A 13,420-nucleotide genomic window follows, 5' to 3' on the forward strand; every position below is an offset into this window, starting at 1 on the left:
TGCCTGCGGTAACGAGATTGGCTAGAGTGCTAATACTTCCCAGTGGATTTCCGGCGTCAAACCGGAAATGAAGCAACTTAGGAGGAACGGAGGAGGCAACCCTATCACATGATTTGCTAGTCGTTCAAACTCAGTCAAGTATTTGTTAACTGTTCCTGGTTGCGATAACTTGAAAAGAGCTCCCTTCGGGTCGTCGTAAAATGAAGGTGTGAATCGTGATTCGAGCGCTTGCCGAAAATCGGACCAAGAAGTGATGAACCCGTTGCGGAACATCCACTAGTACCAGCTTAAGGTGGCTCCATCGAGATAAAACGATGCCACATTGATTCATTCTTCCTCGGGTGTATTCTAATAGTCGAACAGCTACGATATTTTGAATATCCAACCTAAGGGATCGTGTCCATCGAATCTTGGGATGTCCAACATGACGGAGTTGCACTGGTGGACTTGGGTACTGGAATTGGGGTGATGATGATTAGGTGACCGTAGATGGAGGTGATTGAGGATGAAATCTACTTTGCCGGAGAGTTCAGAATATTTGTCGACGAGATCGGAATGTTTGTCGATAAGAGAAGCTTGGCTACTGGATAGACAAGTGATTGCATCTTTGCGCCTGTCGGTCGTAGTTTTACGGGTTGCATGGTCAACCATTGTGACTGCGGCAACGATAGCGGCGACAGGTTGGACCATTGTTAGAGACAGAGGGAAAGGAAAAGTAATGCGCCTTAGTTCGAGGTAAGGTTCCTCCTAGAAGAGAAATGGAATTCTGGAAATAGCTTTTTTTGCATGCATTTATTTACGTACATGCTACTTCTTATATACTGCATTCTTATTACAAGTGTAACTACGTAACTGCCTTAACAGACATAACCAACTCTAACAGACTAACTAACACGTAACAGCTCAACTAACTACACGTGCGTATATTACACTTTGGTGCCTCAAGCCATGCTATTTTAGGTTACGTAGTTTCGCAGGTATTCCGGTTTGGTGGTTACTTTTCTGGGCCTTTCTGTATTGGATTTAGGTGTATTGCTAGGATTGCTATCAATCACCAAATAATTTAAATTAATAAGAAATAATTTATTAATAATTTGTAAAGAAAATTGAGGTCTTAAATAATTAGAGTCCTAAGGACAATGCCTTAATGACCTATAGTGATTTATGTGATGTACATGTTATTAATTTGTTATTTTGGTACTCAACATATACTCTCTTTTTTATTGACTCAACATTTACTCTATTAACACCTGCAATTCTCACTTTATATCACCTCATATATCACTTTTTATGTATTCATATATCAAGTATTATATATATAAATATATATATTTTTAATATATATCATAAATATTTTTTTACCGAAAATAATCTTATTTAAACTAAACAAAATTAAAATTATTATAAGTAACAAAACTTTCACTTTAATTTTTTAACACAATCATATATTCATAACACATACTTCAATGAAGTACACATAAAAATGTCTCTGTTTTTTATACTTTCTCTTCTCTTTCGTATTAAGTAGATATTAGTGTCTAATAATATTTTTCCCTACCCAATCAGATTGAAACATCTACGGAAAATAATAAGAAATAAAACAACTAAGAAAGCAATATTTATTATTTTTTCTTTTTAATTCGTAGAAATCAAATAATGGAAAATATAAAAAAGAGAATACGTACAACACCTGCGCTAAATACGAAAAAAGGTGGGAAGGAGGATTGAATCGAATCTGGAATATAAAGGAAGCATGTACGAGTACGAAAGACCAAGCTCTCTGTCTTGGAGCTCCTCGTACTGTTCCCCCGACTTGGCATAATTTTTGCCGGCTGGTCGTTTGCCGGGAAAATGGTCTTTTCTTAGAATATCCTAAGAATATTATCTTGATACCTTCGACCGTTTTTCCCTCATCCAATGAAATCAAGAAAAAGAAGAAATAATAGTACTGTCATGCTGTAGCATCAGACACAAATTTTGATAGCGTATCATGAACCTTCTGTCTTGAAATCATTGGACATTCAGTCCCAATCCTGAATTATCAAATTATGTTACTCTTACGTTATTATGTACTTTTGTGCAACCCATGCTCTCTCAAATTCAATTCACCATACTTAAACGGCACGTACATTTCAAGGTGTGGAAGATATTGGAAGCAAATTGAAAGGGTTTTTTTTTCATGAATATGATTCGAAATTGAAATACCCTCTTGTGGGTTTGGCTTAGTTATGAGCATGGGAATTCCTCTCCCGTCTTACGTTGTAGTTGCATGTGATGCCACGAGAGCTCGCAATGAGCATGAGGTCAAGCTTGTGGTTGATCATCTTAGAAGCAGGGGTGACATTCTCTCTGAAAGTGATAGCTTGCTAGTGTTCTGTGCCTTGCACAAGGTTGCTCACCCTAGTAAGTATTCTGGAGCGTTGCACTTATAACTAGTTTGCAGACACTGAAACTCTCTTTTACTGATTTTACTTGTGTTAATTAGTACTTTCCTTTAGTTCTTTGTCAGAGAATTGCAATGCTACTGTTGTCTTTGCGTTGCATTTGTATACACACCGGATGAGTGTTTTCTAGAAATTCATTAAACGTTTTAATTAAAGAAAATGCTAACCAGAGTACTACTGATTAAGAAATGCCAACAAGGGTTGGCACAAGTACTAGCGGTCCCTTAATTAAGTAATTCAGGATTCGAATCTTGATTAATATATGAAATGAATTGTGTTGAAAGGAGAATAGTCACCTTATGTGCGCTCAAGGTCCTCGACAAAGATTTATCATTATTTTCGGCAAGGACAACGTTATACCAATACCATGGTTACGAAAAAAACAATACTGATTAAGAAATCAAAAGTGGAAAGTTTTTATTGTGATGCACTCTGATGTGATTTCCAATGTAATTCCAATACAATATTTAATAAAACTTTTTAAATATTAATTTCTTAATTAGTGTCTATAGAACACTTATTAGCGAGACTCTTTCATTAATGTTGCTTTTCTTCCCTTGGAATTGTCAGTGGGGTACCAGACATTAGCATGCCCGGAGTCCTTCGCTGGCACCAATATTCGTGCAATGGAGGAGGAAGTTAACAGAAAAGCTGCAGCATATAAAAGTGTGCTTCTGCCGACTTATGAAGAACGTGAAAATAAAGGGGTAACTTCTAATTTTCTTTTGAAAATACCGTGCCATGCACTTTGGCGTGCTCCTAAAATGAACACAATGCTTAATTATGCAGATGATAAAGATAGTAACTCTATATCTGCAGCTGCTATCGAATGACACATTGCCATTAATTACAGCATACACTTTAACTTATTTTTAATCTCATACTTGTACGATATTGTTTTCCAAATTGAGAATGTAGCATAGTGTTGTCATCTGAGACTAAGAAGGAAGCTCAATGAGTTATATTTTAATTTTGATTTGTGTTCTCTATCATTTCTTCTCATTAATGATGCAAAATCATTCTTGTACATTTATTTATTAGTTAAAGTTTTCAATTCACCATTTATAATAGTAGTAGTAGATTCTTGATACAGTATCAGTCTATAAATTCAACATATGCTGAACTATATATGAATATACTAATTGTGATATAGATATGCTCTTGTTTGTTTTTATGTATGTTATCATTGCTTTATCTGGTTAGCTAACGTTGTGGTGTCATTCTAAAGACAATATATTAATATCTTCACTTCAAGAATTCATAGGGCATGGTAGCCTCTTTGATGCTGCAAGAATTCTGCAGAAACTTAGAGCAGCCAGAATAGCTTTTGGAGCTTAACAAAACTCGTTTCTTCTTTGTTAACTATAGCAGTACATATACATGAATTTATAGATTAACTACTTAAGCTAATATTACTAGGAAGAAGGAGACAGCTAACGACTGGAATATATGTTTTCTTTAGTGTTTTCCATTTGTTTCTTACTGTGTTACAAGCCTCTCGTGAGATGGAATATATGTTTTCTTTTCAATTTTCGCTACATGCCACTTACACCATGTAGAGATTTGGGTTTTATTTGGCCATAAATCAATATAATTATATAAATCGAGTGATGGTTTTTTAAGAGTATCCGTTTTTTGTTAATCATTCTAATTAAAAATTTATGTCCAGGTAAAAATGGAGGTTAAAGTCACTGCAGGTTTTCCAATTAGACAGGTTATTTTACAACAGGTTACAAACTATAATGCATCTTGGGTTATCCTTGATAGGTAACTTTTTTATCACTTCTAAATGACCATTATCTTACATTTGTCTGATGTGGTATATGGATAGTACCAAAATTCAAAAGTGGCAAAAGCCAATAGTATAAATTAATCTGGCCAATACATTTTTTTGCCTTACTTGTATTTGATATGGAAAACTTTACCTTACAATAGCAGATAGAACAAATCATGCTAGTCTCTACATGTTAAATTGTTAATGAGTTTCCAAACAATGTTTTATTAGTTAATTTGTTTTGTCATTGAGAATAAAATATCTCAAAATGCATGGTTTAAGTTATCAATGACATGAAGAACTCTGATTTATTCTGTTTTGTCATTCATTTTGAGTCCACTTCATTTTATATAAGTAGTGCACATCACCTGGTCATTATTGGAAAGAAATCTATAGTTGCTCATCTTCCTATGGAAAGAAATCTACCCTCCCTCTATTGTCTTAAAGCTTGGACTATTCTCTACCTTACCTTACTAGTCAAGGATATGCCCATGTTTGATCTGTTGCATAATTTAAATACTTTTATGAAATCCAGCAATATCCTGCAAAACGATCAAAGAAAATTAAATTCTTCCTAAATGCTGCACCAAATTATTTTCACTTATTGGAAAATGAATATGCTCTAAAAGCTAAAACTTAAGTTTGTAGTTTGTACTACTTTTAAATGAAGAGTATAATATCACTTTTTCCTCAAGTTTTCTTATATTTTTCCTAGGATTTCTCACTGTAACGGCAAATTTTGAACAGGCATCTTCGGCAGGACATGAGATTCTACAGGAACAAGATATCATGTAAAATTGCACTGGTTAAAGATGACTTGTCGGTGGATATTTGGAGATCACATCATATACATGAAACAGATGTAACAGAACAAAAGCTTATCTATTCTTTGTCCAAGTGTGTTTCACTATCAGATTCTCATAGTATTGGAGATGAGGAGCAATCTGTTATCTTTTGCAAAAGCTATCCTCTTTCCATTGCTTCTGACACCTCTAATATGTCTAAGAGCAGTATGAAACATTCAAATGCTAACAAGTTAGGGGAGCATATTTCTTCAATAGATTTTGGATCTTCTTCAGGTAGAAACCTCTTTGAATTTTTTCTATACATACGAGTAATTCTATTCATACAATAATTCATAGGTAATAGTCTACGGGCACTTCTGAATAGCCAAGGTTCACAGCTTTAGATTAGTTAATTAGCAAATAATTTTTCCCTTTTTGTTCCTTTGATCTCCACTATGAATGAAAATTGTAAAATAAGTGATTAGACCTGAGAGGCTAATTAACTTAATTGTTGCATTTAAAAGTTAAAGGGGCAGTCCATTGAATGTCCAATAAAAGTCTACGGGCACCGTGATTAGCCCTCATTTTGTACTCTAATAAGTTATTTGTACTAAATAGGAGTGTCAAATATCTTTCAGGCAGAAGCATTCAAGTAGAATATAAGCATCCCATTAATTCTCAAATTTTGCAAAAGCAAAACAGATATGACTTCTTACCAAATTCTTCAGAGACTCCAATTCTTTGTGCTGGTTGCGGGACACAAACTGCATTATACACCAATGAGTTAAAGAGGTTCAGCTATTCTGAGATACAACTTGCAACAAATGATTTTTCAAAGGATAACTTATTAGGTGAAGGTGGATATGGTCACGTTTACAAGGGCATGCTTAAAGATGGACAACAAATTGCTGCTAAAGTAAGGAAAGAAGAAAGTAGACAAGGGTTTTCTGAATTCACTTCTGAGGTTTACGTCTTGAATTTCGCTCGGCACAAGAATATAGTAATGCTTTTGGGTTACTGTTTCAAAGATAGGCTAAACATTTTGGTATATGAGTATATTTGCAACAAGTCTCTTGATTGGCATTTAGTTGGTAAGTACTAAAGTTGTTTTTTTCTTTTTACTTGTTTTTGTTGAAATATAAATTTGATTTTGACCCTCATTTATCCAAACAGAAGATCAATTCTTAGAAACATATATAACCCAAAATCTAGGAGCATGATCTAGAGAAATCTCTATTAGAAGATAATTCTAAAGTAGCATATAGAATTAGTTAGAATATGTGAATAGGTTTGCATCAATGAAGAAAATTCTAGGAGGGTCAGTAGTATAAATCTGGATGATGTTTATGAAGAAAATTCTAGGAGGGTCAATAGATTAAATTTGTGTTCACAAAATCACACCCATTAGTTTAGGAAGAGTCGGTAGTATAAATCTGAGTGATGTCTTAGAATTTGTATTAAGCCAAATATAAAAAGTGATCAATATACAAGCAGCCCTCTTCCTCCAAAGCCTTGATCATTTCGGCTCTCCAAAAATATATTATTTCCACTGATTTATATTTTATGAATCTGGGGAAACATTTTTGTAGATAATAAAAATGCGGCTGTTCTTGAGTGGCATCAAAGATATGTCATTGCCATTGGAACTGCAAAAGGATTGCGTTTTCTACATGAGGAATGTCGTGGAGGTCCTATCATTCATCGTGACATGAGACCAAGCAATATACTCCTCACTCATGATTTTGTTCCCATGGTGAAATCTTCATTCTCTTTTGGCAATTGATGGGGATGTCATACCTATTCCTTTTACTTGGTCGTTATAAAAGATGGGTGTACGTTACTAATTGAATTATGCATACAAATGCAGCTAGGTGATTTTGGCCTTGCCAAATGGAAGACTAGTGATAATACTCTACACACAAGGATAATGGGCACATTAGGGTGAGGGTTTATTCAAGCATTTTAATATTTTCTTCCTAGAATCTATATTGTAAAAATAAAAAAAAAACTCTTTTATTATGTAGATACCTCGCCCCTGAGTATGCTGAAGATGGTATTGTTTCTGTGGGAGTGGATGTGTATGCTTTTGGCATTATTTTGTTACAATTAATAACTGGACGCAAGCCAACTTCTAGTCCAGAGCAACATCTTTCCCTTCGACAATGGGTATTTTCTAATTCTTAGCTTATTAAAGGACCTCACTAGGTTTCAATTTGACGAATTTTATGATATATTTCTAACGAAAATTTTAGGCTGAGCTCAAGATTGAGAAGTTGGCATTTGATGAACTTATAGATTCTCGTCTAGGGGATTCTTATAACTCAAATGAGTTATACACCATGGCCAAGGTAGCATACTACTGTGTGCAAAGAGATCATCAGAAGCGCCCCTCTATTGGAGAGGTAATTGGACAATTAACATTGTAGCCATTATAGTTGAATGGTACTGAATGCAATATGTAGACATATGGTTTACCAGATTATGTAACTTTCTTTGGTAATTTCTTATTAGGACAAAACTAGGGGTCTAAAACTGAACAGAAAAGTTTCAAAAGTGTGCCACGTGTAATCAACCTATTTTGTGAAAGAAATTGTTTTTTAGGACAAAAGTGGTCTAAAACTGAATAAAAATGAAACAGGTGTACTGATAAAACATATCTTAGGTGCGTCATTGCTACCTACTACTCAAATGATATAAACCTAGGTCAGACTTATGTAGACCCTTTAACTAAGTGGTTGTTCCATTAGTTTAGTCTAACTAAAGTTTTTCCTTTAGTGTTGTAGTTATATGTGGTCTTATTATTAAAATCGAGTTATAAAATTTACTTAATGATTGAACAGAAAATGAGAAAAGAAGAGATTATAAATTTAAAATTTTTTCATAAACAAAATTTAACAACTAACATTGATGGATAAAAAAAATTGATCTTACTATTCATCTTTAATTTTCTTATGAATTCATACTTTAAATTTTTATCTATTCTAAAGTGTATGATCATGTACAATGCATTAGCTACAATATTATAAATTTTTTTATTATTATAATAGTATCTGAAAATAAATATAACTCGTACATCATGGAAACGATACATAAATGTTATCAGATATAATTTAGTTCCTTTAATTTGTTAGTATATTTCAGTTGAACCAATCATAATAGATTGCTTGAAGGGATAAACTTCTTTAGAATAATTTTTAGGAGAAGCAAATAAATAAATGAATTTTTACATATAAAATTAACTTCTATCTCAACTAATTAATTTGTATAATTTCTTTCATATAAATTCTTTAAAAGATAAAAAAAATCTACAAATTAACTAATGTAGAGTTAATCTTCACTTATAGAAAGACTTATTTTGTTTTTTCTTATAATTTTTTTCTCCTAAAAGCCCTTGAAGCTTATCTAGGTTCTTAATTCAACATTCTTTTTATTGCACTTAACAGACTTCAAAAAACACATAAAATTATATTAACTCTTTTGAGTATGACCATGTTTTATGTCCTTTGTATTATGAAAATTCATAAATCACTATCGTTATGAGATCCTACTTGTATTACAAGTTTTTATTACAATATGCATCATAGAACTTTTTACCAACAAATAAATATATCATTATTAAAATTTGGGCTAACGGGTACTCTAACCCATATACAATGCAATTATAGGAGTTAACACTCCAGTTTGCAAAACAAAAAAATCACCCCCTCCCCACAAAATATCCTAGAATTGGCATTTAGTTTCCCACATCTTAATCATACTTATAGTGAACTTCATGTACTTAAAATTAAGAGATTTATTAACTCTTAATTAAAATTTGGATCTAATTTAACTCGAAAATCTAGCTTGAGTTATGAGGCCAGAGTTTGCTCACTATTTATTATATAAACTATTTTGGTTATATTATGAGTTAGTGTGGGATCTCTAACAACTATCTTAAGCTAAGGGCAGAACATAACATCTCAAAACTTTGTCACATCTTGTGCACTATTTTGTTTTCAAATAATAATAATATCTCTTTTCACTTATATATTAAACATCTCAAATGTGAAATTTGCATTGAAGAACTGGTTCATCACTAGAAGGGGGTTAAATTGTTAAACCAAAATTGATTTGACTATTTTTCGCACAAGCACATTTTGCTTTTGATTTTTCCTTTTAAGCTTGTTGCTTGGAAAGTAGAAGACTTATAGGAGTAATGTCTTTCCTTCACAAGTACTTGATAAAAAGAATATCTCAAGGTAACACATTCCAAGTAATCTTATATTTTACTGCTTCAAAATCTACTTTTAAAATCTCAAGTTCTGTTAAATAACAAATTATGGTTTTGACTTTTTGCTTAGAGTATAAACTTTAAGCATATAGTAACAAGGATAAACAAGGAGTTGTAAAGAATAAAACAATACACCAACGAATTATACATACTAGTGCACCCTAACCTAAGCTACGTTCAAAATACCTATAGGCTTTCTCCACTAAGACCAAGCACCTAATTGTGGTATTTTTTTTTCTTTCCTAAACCCTCTAGGGCTCCTACAATCAATATTATGTAAGTCTCTATAGGCTCCACTCAAGTATTACATTTGAAAAGCCTCTTCAAGTTACACCTAAGTATTCTTTCGCAAAACCTCTTTACTTTCTTCAAGTATTCTTTTAAAAATTTCTTCAGGCTTTACCACAGTATTCTCAAAGCCTCAACAAGCTCTATCCAATAATTCGTTAAAAAAGTCACTCTAGGTTTCACACCTTCAATAGCAACTAGTATTGGATTCACACAACACGTGGTATTTTGTTCACACTAAACTTCAAAAGCAACAATTATTTGTCTACTCTTCTTAGTTCTTTCCCTCTAATTCTAGGGGATTGACTCTATATCTTTTGGGTTGCCTTCTATTGAGACTCCTCTTATGAAGGTGTTTACACTCTTTTGGATTTGGCTCAACTGCCACCACCTAGAGTGTTTGGCTAAGGAAGTTCCTAGGGGTTAGCTCACCTGACATTATCCTCTCTTTTTGGCACTCCTTCCTTACAAGTTATTCCATTGAATTCAATCAATTTATAGAGTGATTTGGAGCTAGTTGTTGCTATGGCCATTGAAGGTTGAATTCAACTTTCAAAAATATGCATGAGTTGTCCAAGTTCTTGCAACTAGTCATTTTGTACACATTCAACCTCTTTTTACAACTCATTGAGTTGTTTCCTTCATCTCTACTCTTCTCCGTCAACTTGCACTCTTTGAATTTCAGATTGTATCTGTTGGGTGCTAGCTATTGGTCTTAGTGGAATTTGCACATAATTTTAAATTTCAAATAATGAGAAAGTGTTCTAAAGATTATTTTTGCAGCATGTCTTTTAGAACACTTAAAACAACTATTAATAACTAAGTTTAATCACTTGTGATTTTGGTTCATAGTGAATGTCATCATTAAAAAATAATTTCTAGAAAAACTTTGTCTCAGCATGCACAACTTAAAGTGCTCTAGTAATGACTTCATAATAGTACGCTCAATAAGTCTAGCAACAACTTTGATAGATTCTCATGTTTTCTAAGAATTTGGAATTTGGGCCTAATAAGTTCAAAAGCTAATAATGAGGTGAATTTTATAATCATATATTCTTCAGTGAGAAATTTAGACATATGAGAAATAACAAGGTAGAAAGGACCTTGGTTTTATTTGTGTGTAACTTTTCTTCATATAGGTATTCAACACTCACAAAAATTAAAGAGGTAAAACAAAAGTAACCTAATAAAAACTTCAACTACAAATAAAGTGAAGGAAAACAATCTAACTTCATCCAACCACTCATCTGCAAAACACTAAACACGAAATGAAGTGCTGTTTGAAAGCTTGATTTAACCAGCTTTTTAAATTTTGTTTAAAAACATTTGTTTTAGCCTGGTTCTCAGGTATGTATTTAAAAATCTCGCCGCTGTGTCAGTATATTTTACATGTGAATACGTAAGATATTGGAAAAATGAAATTGACGAATATATGGCTTTAGTTGCATATAATTTCTTGCTATTGGAGCATTCTAATATGTGTAGTTGCATATAATGGAAACACGTCAACGTCAAAATGTTATTGAAGTTAAATTCTAAGGGTATGTTTGAATAAATTTTTCTTTAAACACTTTTAAGAAGAAGAAAATGATCAGACTTTTTCACGTCATAAGTTAAAATTAATTTTTCATAAACTAATTTATAAAAAAATTAGTTTCTTTAAAAGATATTTTTAACATATAATAAGCTATTTTTTTCTTATAGAGAAATTATTTTATTTTTTTCCTAAAAATACTTGTAGAGAAATTTATTCAAATAGATCCTAAATACAGAAAGATTTGGACAAGTTATATAATAAGCAACAAACAGTTAGGTGCAATTATACGAGAGTCGCATTCTCAGCAAAGGATGAACCAAAGATTAAACTATGGATTTACAAGGCAATTGTGAGGGATTCCTGATTCTAACAATGATCAAATGGTTTTCTAATTAATATATCTATGATACTAAAGAGATTATTTTTCTTTCAATTCCTTTTTTTTTATCTCACCGCATTGATAGAAATTGTAGCACTATTGATATTGCATTTTATACCTTCAGCTTGTTTCTGTCCAATGCTTAATTTCAATTAATAACTTGTAATTTTAGGTTGTTCGCCTTCTTGAGGGACAAAATGACCTCTTTTGTTCCATTAACGCAGACCAATTCGTATCAAAATATAATATGTGAAGAAGAGGTGGGACTTGCATCTGCTTATTACGTTTGTATTTCTTTAATCGATCAATATCCATTAGTCATAACATGTAACTCTTGATTGTTTATTGTAGGATTTTCGCTCCAAATTCTCGCAATTTTGGTAGTTTGCCTATTGTTATTTTCACGTGGTACCTTGCAAATATATTGTAAAACTACTTTGACCCGGAAGTAATAGTTTATATTATGCACTAAAATTGTTCGCTCACATACGTAGCACACATACACATTTTATATATGGATAATTATAATTTAATATTATGTGACACCTTAAAAAAAATAGAAGCTGACTCTTCCGGGAGTGCACCTATTTTTTGTTTGTTGTTAGGAATATCTCATCCATATAAATTTGTTGCATATCTCATCAAATTTTGTGTGTAAAATGATAATTCTGAGATTAGATTAAATTAGAGATGGCTTCTAGCGTGCGAATGCTTACTAGGTCCTGCACGATGCAAAAATTTATCGCCCATCGGATCCATATATCTATTCCTCAGTGCGAGATGTAGGCTCTCTTCTCCTATATCACACCATATCACAATCTGCCTTTATTTAAATTAATTTGAAACACCACGTGAAGTTAAGCTAGAACAGTCACAGCCCCATCTGCGCATACGAGTCATGGGCTAAACAATGCGAATATGTATTTTAATATGGATTTGCATTATTTCAATCCTTTTTTTGTGTTCTCGTTATATCCTTCTATTGGTTCAATTAATTTAATTTTGAAAGTATAATCAATCAATTGTTAGACATGAGCAGTATTTTGAAATAGTTCACATTGTTAGAAAAAAATGAATAAAAATAAATAATAAGAATATATAATAGGCTTAAATAATAATTTGGTGCCTAAATTATTTAAAATACGTCAATTGAATCCTCAAAATTTTAAATGCTCTAATTTGGTCTTAAAATTTTTTTAAATACCTCAATTAGATCTCTTTCGTCCATGAACAGGTCCAAAAGTGTACTAAAGAGGACCAAGTTTTTTTTAGACAATTATTGAAATAATTATTTAATAAATAATAAGTTTAACAAAAATTATCCATGAAACAAATTCCCTCTTATTTTATAATTTTGAGTTACTACATTACAAGGATTACTATTTAAAATGTTATATTTTCTCATATTTAACTAATTATATGCAATTTATGAAATTATATTTAAAATGTAATTGAAATTTAAGTTTTTCATCACAAAGATAAAGAAGGATATTTTAATTTATTTTAATAAATTTAATAAAAAAAATATTTATGAGACTTACAACAATTCATGCACCCTTATTCAACCAACTTAGCTTAGACTCCATTGACAATATATATTTTATTTGCGTTAAATATATTTATAATTAAATTTATATAATTGTGTGTTTATATTTATTTTGCTATATATATTATCATTAAATGTATTTAATTATAAAGAATAAGTTTATATTTTAAATTAATTTAACTATTTTTTAATTATTGTTGTGATAATTTTGAATTATATATTTGTAATTAAATATATTTACTTATAAATTATAAAGAAATAATTAATTTAAGTTAATTTATGTAGTATAACAGTAGAAATTTGTGATTACTTTAAGTTGAATAAGGTTTCAGTTGAGGAAATCATGAGAAGAAAGTTTGGTGACTGACACTTCACCCACAACTTTGCATCTCATAAT

The 13,420-nt window shown here is 31.7% G+C and overlaps 2 protein-coding genes across 2 annotated transcripts; both read left to right on the forward strand.

Moving 5' to 3' along the window:
- The first annotated feature begins 2,147 nt into the window (after positions 1–2,147).
- LOC121173262 (uncharacterized) lies at positions 2,148–3,277 on the forward strand. The gene is made up of 2 exons (XM_041007911.1): positions 2,148–2,403; positions 3,015–3,277. Exons 1-2 carry the CDS (start codon positions 2,229–2,231, stop codon positions 3,275–3,277), a joined length of 438 nt encoding a protein of 145 aa, XP_040863845.1. The 5' UTR covers positions 2,148–2,228.
- An 842-nt stretch (positions 3,278–4,119) lies between these two features.
- LOC100781932 (serine/threonine-protein kinase CDG1) lies at positions 4,120–7,390 on the forward strand. Its single transcript, XM_041007912.1, has 5 exons — positions 4,120–4,211; positions 4,966–5,228; positions 5,642–6,094; positions 6,593–7,169; positions 7,256–7,390. The coding sequence occupies exons 1-4, from the start codon at positions 4,120–4,122 to the stop codon at positions 6,784–6,786; spliced, it is 1,002 nt and encodes a 333-aa protein (XP_040863846.1). The 3' UTR covers positions 6,787–7,169; positions 7,256–7,390.
- Positions 7,391–13,420: the final 6,030 nt, after the last annotated feature.

This window comes from Glycine max, chromosome 13 (genome assembly GCF_000004515.6).
Source record: "Glycine max cultivar Williams 82 chromosome 13, Glycine_max_v4.0, whole genome shotgun sequence".
NCBI classification, from domain to species: domain Eukaryota; kingdom Viridiplantae; phylum Streptophyta; class Magnoliopsida; order Fabales; family Fabaceae; genus Glycine; species Glycine max.

Bases quoted from the DNA above. Each gene is read 5' to 3' on its own strand.
- LOC121173262 (XM_041007911.1), top strand. From the start codon at position 2,229: ATGAGCATGGGAATTCCTCTCCCGTCTTACGTTGTAGTTGCATGTGAT. The intron at 2,404-3,014 runs GTAAGTATTCTG...TGGAATTGTCAG, and splicing joins GCACAAGGTTGCTCACCCTA to TGGGGTACCAGACATTAGCA.
- LOC100781932 (XM_041007912.1), top strand. From the start codon at position 4,120: ATGGAGGTTAAAGTCACTGCAGGTTTTCCAATTAGACAGGTTATTTTA. The intron at 4,212-4,965 runs GTAACTTTTTTA...AATTTTGAACAG, and splicing joins TCTTGGGTTATCCTTGATAG to GCATCTTCGGCAGGACATGA. The intron at 6,095-6,592 runs GTAAGTACTAAA...ACATTTTTGTAG, and splicing joins TCTTGATTGGCATTTAGTTG to ATAATAAAAATGCGGCTGTT.